Source organism: Pogoniulus pusillus, chromosome 13 (genome assembly GCF_015220805.1).
Source record: "Pogoniulus pusillus isolate bPogPus1 chromosome 13, bPogPus1.pri, whole genome shotgun sequence".
Taxonomy (NCBI): Eukaryota; Metazoa; Chordata; class Aves; order Piciformes; family Lybiidae; genus Pogoniulus; species Pogoniulus pusillus.
In genome coordinates, this window is record NC_087276.1 from 30,198,279 (window position 1) to 30,215,401 (window position 17,123).

At 44.0% G+C, this 17,123-nt stretch overlaps 1 protein-coding gene across 1 annotated transcript; it reads left to right on the forward strand.

Moving 5' to 3' along the window:
• The first annotated feature begins 1,374 nt into the window (after positions 1–1,374).
• On the forward strand, positions 1,375–16,884 carry RAC1 (Rac family small GTPase 1). Its single transcript, XM_064153774.1, has 6 exons — positions 1,375–1,692; positions 8,557–8,628; positions 9,962–10,079; positions 14,363–14,425; positions 14,999–15,158; positions 15,310–16,884. The coding sequence occupies exons 1-6, from the start codon at positions 1,658–1,660 to the stop codon at positions 15,438–15,440; spliced, it is 579 nt and encodes a 192-aa protein (XP_064009844.1). The 5' UTR covers positions 1,375–1,657; the 3' UTR covers positions 15,441–16,884.
• Positions 16,885–17,123: the final 239 nt, after the last annotated feature.

Sequence of the window (17,123 nt, forward strand, 5' to 3'; positions counted from 1 at the left end):
TCTCTTCCAACCTGGTTGATTCTATGATTCTATGATTCTATATTCTGAAATTAATAGATCAAATCACTAGAAAACCACCCACTGGTATCAGTTTCAGTGAGTTCATCATCACTTCACAGAAGCAACATGTGCATGAGCCCTTTCCCCATACATTCTTCAAGGAATGGATGGCAACGCATAAGGCATAGCAGTTGTGTGCATCATAGAATCATAGCATGATCTGGGTTGGACTGGACCACTGAAGCTCATCTAATCCAACCCCCTGTGCAGTAAGCAGGGGCATCCTCAACTAGATCAGGGTGCCCAGAGCCCTGTCAAGCCTCACAGTGCAACCAGAAGCTCCTCTGCCAAGCAGAATTACAGCGAGAACTTAGGAGAGACCGAAAAGACTGCGGGGATGACTGGACATGCTCTGCTTGACTTTTTCTTTTCCCCCTGAAAATAACTGGGGAAAAAAGATGCCCAAGGTGCTGTGTAGCCTGACAGTTCCTGGGCTGTGCCATCTTCATGACAACTAAATGTGCACTGGCCTGGCCTCCAACTTGCCAGTGGAGCTGATGAATGCCATAGCACATCAGGAGGATCGAGGGTGGTGTGAGGAACCATTGATGAAGGGACATGTTCTGGCTCTGCACTGTGCTGGCATGAGACTGTCGGGGAAAACAAGCCACACCTGTATCTGCATCAGGAACGTTCCAAGTTGGCTGAAGCTGTCCGGGAACTGGAGTCACACCCATACAGTACGTCGGTAGGGTAAACATGAGGTCACATTACCATGCTTCATGAGATGTGAACAATGAGATTGGTGTGTGAGGTCCTGGCCGCGAACAGGTGCTAGATCGCGTCGGACTGTCAGCAACAAAAGATAGGATCGAAAGTGGTGTCAGAAGGCAGCTTTTTCTTGGAGAGGGGTTTGTCATGGTGTGGCTGCCAGGTAGAGACACGAGCAGCGATGTGGACAGAGCTGGTGTGGAACGATGCACCTACTCGTGTCCATGATGCGATAGCTGAAGCCGGCGGCGCAGCCTCCCCGGTCTGCGGATAGCTGCCAGCTTTCTCGCAGCACCAGGGCGCCTGCTTGTTTCAGCAGTGCTGGTACATGAAATCACATTTCAGTACGGCTCTGAATGATCAAAGGGGAAAGGCCAAGCCCTGGTTGTGAGGCAGAGGGAGTAGCGGAACGCTAAGGACCCGCCCGCTCCCTGACTGGGTTAGTAGCACAAGCATGGCGGCGGCTCCCGCGCGGCGCTGCCGAGAGCTGCCGATCGCACCCGAAGCCCTCTGGCGTGACGGAGAAAGCCGAACTCTGCCGAAGCGGTCCGAAGCCCGCTAGGTTCCGGGCGCCGCCCGGGCGAAGAGGCCCGAAGCGGCGGCGCCGACTCGGCTCCCCGTGAGGGCGGAGTGTCGCCGGGCGGGCTCGAAGGCGGGGCCGCGGGGGCCGAGCGCAGCCCGGCCGGATGTGAGTGGAGCTCTCGCTTCCTGTTTCCCCGCAGTCCTCCCTCTCCCCGCCTTGGGTGGTGGCCGCAGCCTCGTCCCGGCTTCCAGACACAGGGCGGAGGCGGCTGCGACCTGGTGCGGAGACCGCCGCCGGCACCCTTCTTGCGCGGCCTTCCACGCCCCGCTCAGCAGCAGGACCCGCCGCCGAGGCGCAGCCCCAATGCAGGCCATCAAGTGTGTGGTGGTGGGCGACGGGTAAGTCTGATGGGACCCCTCCGTCGGGCCCTGGCCTTGGAGAGCGCGGCCGGCCTCGGGTAGGGGAGAAGGAGGAGGGTGTCCGCCCGTTGGGCGGGGAGCGGCGTGGGCCGCTGGGGCCCCGCCGCAAGTTCTGGGCGCTCCGGGCGCGGGGCCCGGGCGCGGCCCTGCCGCCTCTGGGCTGTGCGGGGGCTGGCCGTGGCCGGGGGTGGCCGTTGCGAGGGTGGCCGTACCGAGACAGTGGGTGGGTAGGGGGTGGGTGATGGCCGCGGCTTCCTGCTGGTGGCGGGGGAGGGGAGGGAAGCGTGGGGCAAGGCTGTGACTGCTGCGAGCAAATGGTGGCTGCGTCGAGAGCGGGAGAGCGAGATTTCTGCAGGGGTATTAGCAAACGGTGGGTGTCTGCGGCGCTGGCTTCCTTTCCGAGCCCTGGATCGCTCTTGGGGAAGGTGCTGCTGGGATAAGTGCTGTAGTGGAGGCTGAATAATTCATAGTGGTGCCGACAGAAGTAGCTTTTGCCTGCCTCGGTACAGGAGGGCGTGCGCTTCGGGTTTGTTGTGGCAGAGGTGGGCCGTGCCCGTCCGCTCACCCGGGGAGCAGCCTCTTCTTTTTGGTGTTTCGTCTGTCACTAGACACACCGAAGTATCAAAATATGTTAAAAAAAAAAGAAGTTACAGTGCTCTTAGCGATATGAAGAATTTAATGTTGATTCGAAATGTCTCTTGTGGCAGTAACAAACTTATTCGTGCTTATAGCTCGATTTTTGACATTCGATTCTTGCTGTAAAGCTAAGTGAAAGCCTCAAGACTCTTAAGCAGATCATAAACGCTTGTGAACAGGAACTTTTGTTCTGCGTGTGTACATCTGGCTTTATAAAGGTACTTATCTGAAGGAGACTGATAAAGCACTCTAAAAATCATTAATGATACACTTGTTGGTAAAGAAGTGCTACGCCTCCAACATTCTAATATGGTATTAGTCATAGGTGAAACAACTTGAGGATGCTTTTCAGCGTCGGGTTAACTCTTTAAGATTAGCTGTTGGATTTCAGTGTGAGAAATGCTGAAATTGTGATGGTGAAAGTTTGTATTTGCTGCTTTAGGATATTCTCAATGATGCTATTTCCAGGAGTTTTGAGGCATTCTTTCTTTGGCTAGATGTTAGAGCTCAGGGGAGCATCACAGGCTAGCTGCAAAACAAGGCTTATCTTATGCAGTTTGAAAGGTCGTGTTTTCTTTAGGAGGAACAAAAATCCTAGTAGAGGCTGATGAGAATTGGTTTCACAGCAAGCTTGTGTAGATGACAGGAGGGAAGTATAGCCAAGTAGTCAGACAACTGTCTGTAGTTTCCTCTGGTGGCTTGATCTTCAAGCTGCTTTTTAAAAGATCTTTGATCTGTAAAAATGCAGCTAAGTATGGTTGAAATATAAAGTTACTCTGTGCAACAAGTATATTTTGACTTGCTGAGCAAGATTTTGAGCAATACGAACATGAAAGTGGTATTCTGACAAACTAAGGCTTTTCATAGTAATGTGGTTCTTTGGTAGGACAACTGTGGACTGTTCTTCTGGTTATATTGATTTTTAAATGCAGCATTTTCCTTTTTCTATTCTATAATTTCTTAAATTCACCTAAACTGTTACCTGTGGCAATGGTGTAAGTTAATGTGATGCATCATGTTTGAGTGGGGGGAAAAATCAGTCTGCTTCCTCCATTAGATTTGAGAACAAACCAGCACAAACTATCATGTTCAACATGTTCAATTGATTCAACATGTTCATTTGATTAGGGTTGGACTTGATGATCTGTGAGGTCTCTTCCAACCCTGATGATACTGTGATAACAAAACAGTTTTTTGTCACTTGCTCTCTAAACTGTCCTGCTTCTTAACATGTTTATTGTGCATGTCTTGGAAGTCAAAGTGGTGTTAAGTCTAGTTGAATGTTGTGCTTAATGTATGAACAAACTGCAGGAGTTGAACTTGTTTCCCAGCAAGAAAACAAATTAGAAACAAGTCTCTTAAGGTTGCATTCAGGTAGTGTTACTCATTTCTGGTGGTTTTATATCATTCTCCATCCAGTGTATAAAAACCCAAACATTTAACTAAATGTGTTTCTCTGTGCTGAACTTTTGAAGCAGCAACAGGCTTTAGAGGTATTGTAGGAAATGTGTGATGTTTGGCTTAGATAAGGCTAAAAGCTTTTGTGTTTCTATGAAACAATGCAACCCAGAGATTTGCTTGTGTGCTATAAAACGTTAGGTACCGTCTTATGTACCCTCCACAAAGATCTGCTAGGAACAAAAGTAGCAAAGGTGTAGAAGTACCTCTAGAGTGATTAATTTTTAAATTGGAAATGAGCAGGCTGTTGGTCATATGTAACTCATGTTCTTAGTGCTTTGGCTAGTATCTGTTTGGATAACAGTTTTGACTAGGAAAACACGGCATGCATACTTGCTGTGCTGTCCTATTCTGTCCGTTTTTTAACTGGCTGTGAGGATTGCTGGGAGAAAAGAATGGCAACTGTTGCTCTGCCTTCTCGATGATACAGAGCAGCAGGAATGTGGAGGACAGATGAAGAGCACTACCCTTGAGTAACTGCAGGAATTGCTGTTGATTGACACTTGAGAAAAAGCAGTGGTCTGAGTTATTTTTATCAGCTTTTGTTTTCACTCTAAAAAAGCAGCTGTTAAGTGGTATGAAGTCTCCAGTGGTGGTGTGTAACACGTTAGAGGAAGTTCTGCATATTGGAGAAATGATTTCTTACATGCAGTAGAATTGGTCACACTTCATGCTCCTTTGTAGGCATTTTTTAAGTTGTAGAAATACTGTAAGAACAAGAGCAGTGAATTAAGAGTCTCTGTTGGGAATTCTGCTTAATTGGAGGTCTTATCTGCTAAAGCCATGCGGTATTTCATTTGATTGCTTATCGAGAGAGGATTTGTAGGGTAAGTGCATCTTACTGTGTAGGGCAGTGTTGGTGTAGGATACTGAACACCCTGGATCCCTCCAATGCAATCTGTCCTGTGGTTAGTTGTGTCACTGAACTCTTAACGTTAAAAAATGTACTAGTATTGTAGGTACCATGCAGTGTACCGGGGGGAGGGTGTGTTACAGTGAGTAAAAGCAGCTGATCTGTCAGAGCCATAGCAAAAGTACTGAACTTTTGATCTGTGGATGATACCAGAGAAATTGCAGGTACTTTTTAATGTTTGAGTGAAAACCTGGGCTGTTGTGGATCATGTCTGCTAGGGAAGTAGTTATGTGGATCAGAGAAAGAAAGGAGATAGTCAAAGCTTTTCCTGAAGGCTGCCACCTGTTTGCAGATACCAGTGTTTCTGGACTTAACCCAGTTAAGTCCTTCAGCTGGCCTCTATTGCTGTGGCTGTAAATGGGAACTGAATTCTTAGCAGTAGTCTTTGGTTGCAGCAAACCAGGAAACTCTCAGCCATCTACACAACTCTGGTGACTTTAGAGTGGAAGAGATGGTGCAGGTCCTCCAGCAGCATTTTCAGTCAATGTCATGTAACAGCACTCCAAGCGGCTCTAACACAATGGGGAAGCTTCAAAAAGGCAAGAGCTGGCCTGTTTCATTTTGAGGAATGAATGCCCATGTCATTACATAAATACTTCAATTCCTGGATGGTACCTGGAAGCAATAGGGGACCCAGTGCTGTCTTTTCTAAGTCTTTCACTTGCTGTTTAGTGGTTAAAAGACCAGATTTCTGTAGGCCATGTTTTTAATGACAGTCAAATGTTACTAGTTTCATTTATGTAATAGTGGGTGGACAGGACTATGATTAAGCAGTTGCTAGAAATCTTGCTATGACTAATCTTGGTTCAGCGTTAGTTTCTTGGTCTCAGCCTTTATGTGCAAGGATTTTTGTTTTGCCAAACAGAATTCTCTTTAGGAGAGCTGCTTTAATACAGAAGTTTGAAGTCTAAAAAAGTTGGTAGTGTAAGTTGATAAAGCTTGTATCTTATTTGTAAGGGGAGGCTTTAGTGTTTATTTTTAAGACTGGTGACCATAACGATCTGATTCATAGGGCAGTGAGCCAAAAGGCAAGGAAAGCAGGAAACCTAGATGGAGCAAGTCTGAAACAGGGTTGTTGGACGTGTTTTTTCTTGTTTAAGTGACGCTGGCTGATTGGTGCTGGAGAAACACTCCACAGGCATTTCTAGGCTTGGAATGAAATCTCTCACCACCTCCTTCCTATGCTGTTTTGATTAGCCAGAGCAGACTGACCAGTTTAAGTGCAAGGCAAGCAAAGAAGCCTGAGTGCAGAAAAAAATTCTTTGTCTGCTGCTGAAAATGTTGAGTTTAACATTAATTTGTTAGAAGATTAAGCTCTGTGTAATGAACTTACTGGAAAATGAGGCATCAGACCAAACAGGTTCTAGAAGCATGAGAACACGTAGCCTCTGTGCTTCAGGAAGTTTTCCAAAGAAAATGGCTTTTGCTTCTCTTAGTATTCTGAAGGTTTTCACATTTGTCTTCTTGAAACTGGACCGGTGTAGCCTGCTTTGTAGTGCTGTGAGTGCAATTCAGCAGTATATTCAAGCTGATCTTACTGATAGCTCAGGGAGCTGAAGTTGTCCTAGTGGGGGAGGCAGGGTTAATAGCTTCCCTTAACTCCTTGTTCTGGCTTGTTCCAGAGGCAGTGCGTGCTAGTGCAGGAGATAAGATGGGATCTGCTCTTCTGGCAGCTCTTACATTAGCTACCTGCGTTGTAGTACTGCTCCCTGATTCTTTCCCACAGAAGTTTTTGAAGGGTGAACCCCTCTCCTGCTTTGCAGCATATCTCAAGCCTGTTACTACTGGAAAATGTTGAGATCTTACACTCCTACAGAAGAGAATTAAGTGACCTCTCTTTTGTTGTTATAGCTTGGTAAAAAATAAACAAACTCAGATTGTGCAAATAACCTTAGATTGAGCTGGCATCTTGTTTCCATAGAAGCAGGTGTGAAAAGCAGTGTGGAAAACTGCATGGTATGCTGAGAGAGAGTTAGGGCAGCTGGAATGTTATGCTAGGTGTCAAACACAAAATTACAATTAAAAAATGGGTGTGGGGGACAAAATCCTAAGTCATTTTCTACACTTTGTACTCTTTCACATCTCAAGTGTTTGAGGTAATATCATGCTGCTATCAAATAACTTGGGCTAATGCACTGCCTAAAGTTTAATTGAGAGACTTGGTACAGATTGAGCTGCAACATGAAATGGTAATTTAGGATTCTGAAAAAGCTCAAGGTTTACTTAGCTTACCTTAATTGTGAGTCAGGATGTAAGGCTGGTTAATGTTGAGCACTAAATAATTTTTAAACAATGTTTTGAAGATGGCCTTTGCTAAGCTAAGGGGCAGTACACATGCTGCCAAACCAAGAGAAGTGGTGTGGTGATTTAAGTGGAAGATAGAGAGCAAAATTCGTATGTGAATGCCTCAAAATGTTTGCAGCTGGAGAGCTAAGTAAGCCCTTCACTAAAGCTTGTTTCTCTGAGTTATTTTCTTTTCATCTGCAGAAGCTAAGGGATAATAGGATATTTTTAGCAACAGCATTTGGTTCTTGGGTTGGGTTTGTTTGTGGTTTTGGTTTTCTTTTTTTAATATTAACTGTAGTTCCAGACTAAAACTTCAGTGATTTCCTCAGCTGATAAAAGCTTTACTTAGAAAGCTCACAAGTCAAACTCGGGGCAAGAGTCTAGGTTTCAGTGCAGTAAGGTTTCAAAGTTACTTCTGACTTGCTTTGTGCAGACCGTTGTAGTGATGAAACATCTGCAAGGCAGTGTAGTTTTCCTTGCATGGGAGTTTGTCCATTTGAGAAGAATGATGGGGGAGAATTGTAAGTCTGTTTGGGCATTATTGCTTTTGGTCAACTAGTTACACACTCCCCTCTGGGATGTCTCATACTCTTAAAGGATTATGCACTTAAAGTGAGAAGCCAGCATGGGAACCAGTCTGCAGTGCCAGAAAAACACTCTTTGCAGAGTCTTAATTCTTTGAAAGAGATTGTGATGGTTTGGATGTACCCTGCCCCCCACTTCAAAGTAGCACAGAGATATGCTCCAATTTCTGATTTTTCAACCCTTTAATTGAAACGGTAACAAAAATTCAGTGGTGATGTTGATTTAGTGTTTGACTCTAGATAAGGTGTGAGGATGGTTGACAGGGAAGGAGCTGGCTGCCAGAGTTTTGAAGGAAACCTGCAATAGAGCCTTGCCCTGGTCCCAGCTGAAGCTGTTCAGCATGAGATGGGTGGGAAGTGGTTCCAATATTGGAATGTAATCTGTCTATAAATCAGTTTACAAAATGTTTGAATAGTTGACAACTGCATGTGGAGAGTAATTTTGTGATAGAGACAGATGTTGTGAGCATTATAATTTTATACTTGTTCCTCAAATACTCCAAAGTAACAATGTGGTGAGAGTACACTTCAGAGGCTTATGTGAAAATTGACCGTTTAGTAGAAAAGAGCAGAGTTTTGGAGTTGGGTAAAGGGTATCTGGAAATACTTTTCAGGGTTCTTTTAATTTCAGGGAGTTGGGTAAGGCTGCCTTGGTAAGTATCCAGTTGTGAGCCTAGCAGATGGTAGTAGTCTTAATATTTGTGGATTTTTCTTTTTTTTTTTTGTCTAAAGATTAACACAATTTGTTAATTTACCACTTCATGTGGTGGATGGTCGTATTAAATGTGTTTTAATTGGCAATAGTCTTAAAGCTATAGTCTGACAGCTGTTTTCCTGCACAACAGTGGCTGCTGACACTTGTCTGTTCCTTGGATGGCTGGATGTAATAGCTCTTCTTTCCTAAAACAAGTGTTATTTCCCAGTGTTGAAGATGAATGTGTTTTACATGTGAACTCTCTTTTGCAGTGCTGTAGGTAAAACATGCCTACTCATCAGTTACACAACCAACGCATTTCCTGGAGAATATATACCCACTGTGTAAGTACCTCGAAAATGCTCAAAACTCAGTTCTGTCAACCTCTCTGTACTTACTGCCATTCCAGATTCCTTACTGGAATTGTTTGAATTGGCTTCCAGCACCTCTCAGTGTCTAGGTATGTGCAAGGAGAAGCATTTTGGGCTTTTACTGCTGAGCACAGTCATACCTGTGCTTGTTCATGCGCTGGCACCTTAGCTTCTGTCTGCCCTGTAGGCCTAGTTATTAGGGACTAATATTTACTGACATGTTATCAGTGCTACTCTCTTCTAAATTAATGTATTATTTCTGTCTGTAATGTCACCCCTAATAAGCAGTCTCAAGGCTGAACAGCTTGTAACACGTCTCATCTAAATCAGAAATAGTTTACGCAACTAGAGACTTCTTTTCACTTCTTCTTCCACATTTTGCCCTGCTGCTTATCCTCTGAGCCAGCCACAGCTCTCTGCCTCCTCAGGCAAGACTGTGGGGACTCATTTATTTTGGTGCTTCCCGTTTGCTTGCATGTTAAGAATTTGTCAGTATCAGTGTTACTGTAGTTCCCTTTTTGAGGGCCTGTTGGAGGGAGGTGTCTTAAGCAGCTTTTTGCCGTTTTCAGTTATCTATCTTTTTATCTGTCTTCTCTGTAGGCATTAGTGAGCTTTTCAGATCAAATACATTCTAATGACGTTTACAGATGGCTTCAGTAACCTTTCAGAAGCCCTCTTATCTTAATTGTTCCTATTTCTTTTTCTGGGCTAAAATTCAGATTTTTGCATTGCGGTATGCTTGTGTTTCCAGTGAACTGAGTGACTCTTAAGTCATTAAAACCTTTGTGCCTACAGTAACGATAAGATAAAAAATGAGTCTCTACTGGCACATGGTTATTAACTTCTGGTATTTCATTGGAGGTTTTTTTTTCATTAGCAGGGTTAATAAGTTTGGGGGGGGTTGCCTACTGCTACCATGAAGGGTTTCTGGGTTGTTGCTTACGTATCTTCTATTCTAAATCTTACAAAATGAGGCAGATTAACTTGCTGAGTGTCCCAGTAAGACTGGAAAGTGCTTGCTAAGCACATCACCTGCTTTCCTGTGCTTACCGAGATTAATGCTTCCTTTGGAGGAGCAGTGAGAAAGATTACTTCTGCTCAGACTGGACCAAGTCTGTTGTGCCTGTTCTTCCTTCCATTACCCAAGGCAAGGTTCAATATTTAAAGAACAATGTTACTGTTTCTGAGGAACAAAGGATGCAATAAAAATGTTTCATAGTGTTCCCAGTGAGGGCTCTAGCAGTCTTTGGGCTCCCTGTTTTAGTGCAAGCTTATGTAGCTAACTCTTCCTTTATTTTTATTTCAGTTTTGACAACTACTCTGCTAATGTAATGGTTGATGGAAAACCAGTCAACCTGGGTCTGTGGGATACAGCTGGTCAAGAGGACTATGACAGACTACGTCCACTCTCCTATCCACAAACAGTAAGAACTAAAGCATAAAACCAAACCAGACCTGTACAAGCTTTGTCAAACATGAAAGGGTTTACTTTTTGAGCAGAAGCTTCATGTCATCTGGAGTTGTGTTTCTTAGCAACAGTGACTCATTGCAAGCCACCTTCCTTCATCCTACACGCTGTAGCTGTAATTGTATGGTCTTTGATGTGTGTACTGTTGTACAAATGCTATCACATTCATGCTTGCGTATTTGCCTGCACCCATACTTGTTGCCTTTTGTTAATTGCAGCCTCAGAATCAACTAGAATGCTTGATTTAAAACGAGATAAAAAACCCAAACAAAACCCACCCCAGAACAAAACCAAAAACCCCTTAATGAATAGTCCCCTCAGCTGGTCTATTGATTTTAAGGTTAGCTGCCTGCCAAAAGCAGGGCTTGTTTTCGTTTTCAGGCGTGCTGTTTGGCTGCAACCTGACACTGTCACTGCTAAGCACTTGATATTGTTTAGTCTCTGAAGATGTTCTAAATGTAAAGGAGGCAGTGCTGAATGAAGATATTATTGGTATTGACAGAGGCTGCGTTGGAGCTTTCTAACGTACTTAAGGCTGTGGCTATTTTATAACTTGCTGTAGTTGGTGCTATAACATCGATACAAATGTGCTTCTGTCTTCCATGCTTGCAACTGGTTAAGTCCTGTCTGCAGGCTGCATCTTTCTTTGTGTAAGGAAAAGGCTGAAGTAATCTGCTGTGCTTTTCCCTGTGCAACTTCAGTGACAGTTACCTCTGTAGAGGCCCATTTTCTAGTCTCTGTAAAGCAATTCCTTTTAGCTGGTGGAACTGTGCTGTAAGTAAAGGAAGAGGGTCATTTGCAGGTTTATTGGGTATTGATGACTGTTGCTGTTAACTGTCAAATGGTGCCGTTCACAGCAGAATAATATAGATATTATTTAATGGATTCTGTTACCCGCCCCCCCCCACACACACTTTGGAAAATCACCCAGACTAGACTCAGAGGCTCTGGAAATTGAATGAAGCTTTATATTTACAGCTTAGCACAAGATTCAGGAAGAAAGTTACAATATATACAATTATATACAGAAAAACACAAGTTAAAGGGTAATACAGAAACACAACTGCCCTCCCAGAAATCAGAGTCCTCAGGAGGGGGGCTCCCAACCCTTCCCACCTTCCTTCCACCCCTCTACCTTACTCAAGACTTTGCCTTATGCTCAAGGTAGCTTGGAGGGTTGGCCAGGGGGGTTAGGAAGCAGATGAATTAGTCACACAGATGGCAGGTTAGGTTAGAGAGAGAGGTTCAGCCCCAGAGAGAGCAACTCTGTTATCTGTATTTATGTTCTTGTTCTTAGACATCTCAGCAAGCTTATGAGTGAAGTAGACATCACCATTGTTTCCTTTCCAGAGCCTGTAACCTAATTCTTCTCACCAAAACATTCTAGCTAGGCTCAAACTAGCAGAGTCTTTAATTCACTACTCAGTAACTTAGACAATTAGGTTTTCCCACTGATGCCCACACCATACCCAAGACGGAGGTGAACGTGCTGACTGTAGGCAATGGCAGAAGAAATGCCAGAAGTATCTATCCTTTCTAGGAAAAGAGATAATGGAAAGCTGGTTTTATCTAATATTTATAGGAATATTTAGAACATAGGATTTTCTTAGCCATTTTCATGAAGTATCTCAGGGTAGAAAAAGGTATGTGGAAAGATCAGTCAATAGTATGAGAAAGCAGAGTTGTAAGGGAGTGTATCGTCCCTCCTCTGTGGCAGAGGACAGAATGCATGTGCATATCTTCTGCCTGCTAAATAACTTTGGCTTTCAGACTGCAAAAGAAATCCATCTAAACATACTTTTGGGGAAGAGAATCTCTTCTGCACAAGCTTGTGTATCTGTTATATAAAGATTTCGCATGCAGCAGAAAGTGAAGCAGGGTGGTTGGTCTTGAACTTCTTAGGAAGTGGTCTTCAGATTTTAGCCTTGTGCAATATGTAAGAACCATCATCACTTAAGGGTACCCACAACACTAACCAAAAAGCAGAGAGGAAGTGGAGTTGCTAAAGCCTGACTTCTTAAGGATCTGCATTCAGCCTTCTGCTTCCTTCCCTGTGCTATTTAAAACTCACCCCTCGCATATTCTTGTGGCCTATTTCCCAGTGCATGCACCTGAGCTTCTGGGCAAGGTGACAGATTCCTTGGCCAGTAGGTGTACCTTGATTAGCTGGGTGGCTACCCAGCAGTTCAGCAGCTCTTCACAGTGAGGACTTTGCTGTAGCTGAGGCATTCATTTGTACTTTTCCCCTTATTTATATTTTTTCCTTAAAATACACAGAAATTGGGAAGTTTCTTCTGAATGTATTTGAAATCTACCATTATTTTTAAGTATTTGGGGAAGGAAGAAGTTGGAAGAGAACAGGTAGTCAACTTTGTTTCCTCAGGTGACCAGTCCAAAATGAAAGTTGTGTGAGGAAGGTGCTTGTCACCAGAGGTTTGCTCTCACAGGTGTCTCCTTCCAGTGCAGACAAACATGTACAGTTCTGGGGCAAGTCTGGTGGTCTGTTCTGGGTGCAGGCAGTTGGTTGTGCTGAATACAGGGCAGTGTCTCTCTTGAGAAGAAAAGTCATGTTGTGAGTACAAATCTGACTGAGAGAACATCTTTCCCTTAAATCCATTTAAGGAGTAACTTTATCTCCCACTGTTATTAGGTTGGAGGAAGCAATGGTAAGAGTAGATCTTCCAGTCTGACAGATCAACCTATTGCCGTATGTAAAACCTTCACTTCAGTTCCAGGTTCTGCCCTCTTGTCTTGCTTACCACAGTGATAAATTGGCCCCTATTTTATAAACAACTTTCTTGGAACTATCCAAGTGAGGACTCCGTTACCAAATCTTCCTCTGAGTTGCTAAAAGTTCTCTTGCAAATAAATAGCTTTTCTTCCTAATTGTTAAGATTGGTGTTGTGCAAGACCCTTGAAATCTCCACAGAATTCCTTACGGTTACACTGGATTTTTCTGCTCTCTGGAGCCAGCCAAGGAGAGAGTCTGCATAATGTGCAGAGCTTCAGTCACCACAAAGCTGCAGAATTGGAGAACAGAAGTAGTGGCCATAGTATCACATGATTTGGTGGTGTTTCTTCTTCTGGGACGCTGCTATGGAAACTCGTTGGGGTGATGCATGAACAACTGGGCTGCAAGTGCTTAGCAGTGCAGGTGTCAGCTGCTGACCTAACAAAGTGCCATGAAATGCAGCACAATCAACTAACAATCTGAAATGCCTGATTCTCTAGCACAGTTGGTACCGCACTGAGGGCCGATGCAGAGGTAGGTTGGGGAAAGCTGGGCTTGTTAGAAGATGCTTTTTGAGTTGCAAGTCACACAGCAGGATTACAGTCTTACCAGTTCAGGTCAAGAGACATTTTGTGCTTACTCTGAACACTTAGAGACTACAGTGTGTCAGCTGTGAAGCTCCTCGGGTTTTGAGGTCTGTAGTGTGCTCTGGAATGATTTTACTTGCTGTCACAACCTTTCTTTTGCCTTCCACTGCAAAGTGAGATGTGTATTATTTACAGTGGGAAGAAGGAAGACATTCTGAAATATTTTATACTGCCATGTCATAGCAGTGACAGTTCTGCAAGATCCTTCTGATTTGGGCATAGAGGCAGTAATTGGAGAAGTTAAAATTGGATTTTTTTAAGACTGTATACTTTGCATTTAAGACTAATTAGGGTAGCATATTAACAGTATATTAGTATTTTAACATCTGATGCCAACAGCTAACAGGTTGCAACATCCTATGCTGATGAGTTATGTATCTTTCGAGGCTTCAATCACTTAGAGAGATCTGCAGAGAGCATCCAGCCTCAGTTTAGAAGCTGGTCTAATGATTCATCTTTGCTTGTGTTTGTCAGGGATCTGAAGTATTGGTTCATTTTGGTTTCTTGGGTTTTTTCTGTCAGTGAGGGAGAAGGAGTGACATTTATGAAATAAAAGCATGCAGTGCGGTGGTAGTTTCAGTGGTTTTAGCTGATGGCTACTGCAATAGCTGATGATATCCAGCTGACTATGATCTAGTTGTTGGTTCCCCCTGCCCTTTGTGTCTGCTTGTAGCTGCCTGGGGATGGATTTCCCACTGGGAAAGCTACCTCTGATTATGTGCAGCTGTGTCATCCCCCTTACCTTTTGCAAATGTGATACAGGTAACAGAGTGATGTAGGTGCTGCGACGCTGGCTTGTTCAGAGATGAGATTCTGCAATGGTTGCTCTGTTGGGCTAACTTCTTTCAACTTGTTTTGTAGGATGTCTTCTTAATCTGCTTTTCACTTGTCAGTCCTGCTTCCTTTGAAAATGTCCGTGCTAAGGTAAGTGCAAGCTGGTAGCACTCTAAGGGTGGGTTACAGCAGTCTCCAGAAATGTGTTAAGAGGGGTTTTTCTTTTTCCAAGCAATGTGAAGTGTGGTGTGAAAAGGCAGAAATCCAATTGCCTAACTTAGGTCACAAAGTTCAGTGTTCATAGAACACTCTTAAGTATGAATTGTTCCTTGATAGGGTAACAATACCTCACTGTCTGAAAACCCTTCAATTTCTAGGGTTGCAAACAGGAGCTTTCCTTTTAGTGCTGTGTAAAGAAGGAAACTCACCTGTATGTAAGAATGAGGTTCATAGCACTTGGGTGGGGCAAGTGCAGATCAGGGCTGTTCTGGCACGTGGGGAAAATGCAGCCCTTAATAGAGGAAACTTTTAAGTTCTACAGAAACACCATCTGGCTGCAGGGAAATGTTTTGCCATTCTATGTTCTTTTAACACTGCCTTAATGGGGGTCTTGTGAGCTCCCCTTACTCTTTAACTCTTGCAAGTGTCGTGGACTTTCAGTCCTAATGTTGGAGAGCCCCTGTGGCAATCTGCCGCCACACAGCCTGTGCTGTTCTCTTGCAGTGGTATCCTGAGGTGCGGCACCATTGCCCCAACACTCCCATCATTTTAGTGGGTACCAAACTCGACCTCCGGGATGACAAGGATACTATCGAGAAGCTGAAGGAGAAGAAACTGACTCCTATCACCTACCCACAGGGCCTTGCCATGGCGAAAGAGATTGGTATGATGGCAGTGGGGTTATCGTTGATCTAAGTCTGGGAAGGTGTTGCACCTTAATCACACTAAATGCCTGGCTTCTGTTGTGGCGTTGGCTAGAAGCAGTGCTGCTGGAACTGAGAACTGCTCTGTAACTGCCTGCTTGCCTTCCACAGGTGCAGTGAAATACCTAGAGTGCTCCGCGCTTACGCAGCGAGGCCTCAAGACAGTGTTTGATGAAGCTATCCGAGCAGTTCTGTGCCCCCCTCCGGTAAAGAAGAGGAAGAGAAAATGTCTGCTGCTGTAAACCTTCCCCTCCCCCAGCCCCGTCCCAAGCCCGTGCTTTGCTCAGAACAATGGAGCATTCACACTCAATGCCAAGTTTTTCTGTTTTAAATTAGTTCTCTTCCATCAATTCTCCAACCAGTCAACAACTCCATGGTTTCCTTTGGTTAAAGTTACCTTGCATTCTTCTCAAACTCCTGACAAGACAAACCTATGTAAAGCCTTATTTTTAAAATCCTGTTCTTGCTAAGTGTTGCCAAACTATCTGCTGAACTAAGTTGCATTGTTGTGCTACCAACACTAAGCACTAAACTGTTTTTTAAAGATTTTTCTTGGAGACAACTCTAATTTCTGGTAGGAAGTGCAAAACCTTTCTAGTTTTTCACAGTGTAATCAGCAGAACACTGCACTCCAGCGTCTCTGACAAAATGTTCTCTCGGCCCACAGTCATTGCATAGTGGTGTGTAATGACCCTAAATCTTCGACGGTGAGTCGTAGTGTAAAATGCTTTCTCCTTGGTGAGGGCTTGGTTGCAATCTAGTTCTTGCTGCTGTGATTTAAACAAAATAAATACCTGTTCTTACTGAAGTGTATCTAGTCCTTTTGACAGCATTGTATTGTGATGGAGAAATGAAACTTGCATCAACTGATAGTGCCAGACAGTATTTTTACACTGTACAGCTGACTTACACTACACTGCCAGAGTAGCTGAAGCTGAAGTGACTCTTCCTGCAGGTTAAAATCAGGGACCATTTTCCTCGAGGTGCAGTAGTGGAGGAGAGGCTGGCGTTCATCGGTGAATTCCTTTGAATTTCAAGCAGGGCATTCATTTAGGTACAGTTCTGAACCAGTCATTCCCACAACTTTTGTGTAGTAAATGCTTTTCTTGTAGGCTCTCTTTCCTAAGCAATATAACTTGTACCTTGAAACCTTTCTGACAGTAGAAATTTGCCTTTTTTTGTTTTCCTTTTTGGTAGAGTAGTGTGTTCAAACATAGCCTTCTAATTTCCCTGTTACTTCTGACCCAGTAAGTTATGCTTTCTGAGGAGCTTTTAGTCTATAGGTGTAAAAATCCTGTGAAGTAGCTTTACACATTTTAGTAATTGTTTTTCTTTCTATTTTAAACCTCTCTGAACTCTGACCCCTCTCGACTCTCACTATTTGCCAGGTGTCCCCGCCACTGTAACAGTACTAATGCAGACAAGTGTTCTCAATGTCACTACATGTACATGTGCAGCATAGGTTGAGTAATGGTAACTTGGGTCTGTGAGGTTCTGTGAATTAGTGCTGATGTTCTGTACATTCTAAACTGGCAGGAATACAATGTTGGACTCCAACCTTCCGACCACTAAAGCAGAATTTAAAAAGCAAAGTTGCAGACTTGTGAAGTTTTTACATTGATCTTTTGCTAATGCAATTAGCAGTATGTTTTTTGCATGTATGACTTAATAAATCCTTGAATCACAGGCGTGGTGATAATGTTTGAGTTTCTGAGCAAGTGTTCTCCTGAGTGAGTGTTCTGCTGCTGCCAACAGCAGCCTGGGGCACTTGGCTCCTCTGGGGAGGGTGTGTATGTGTGCTGACCACAGGCTTCCAATGGTGCCCTGATGTTAAGAACTACCACACAATAAGGAACTTGGCAGCATTTCTCCAGAGCCCTCACATTATTAAGTGATTACTAGCTCCTCCTGCTGCTTATGCAACA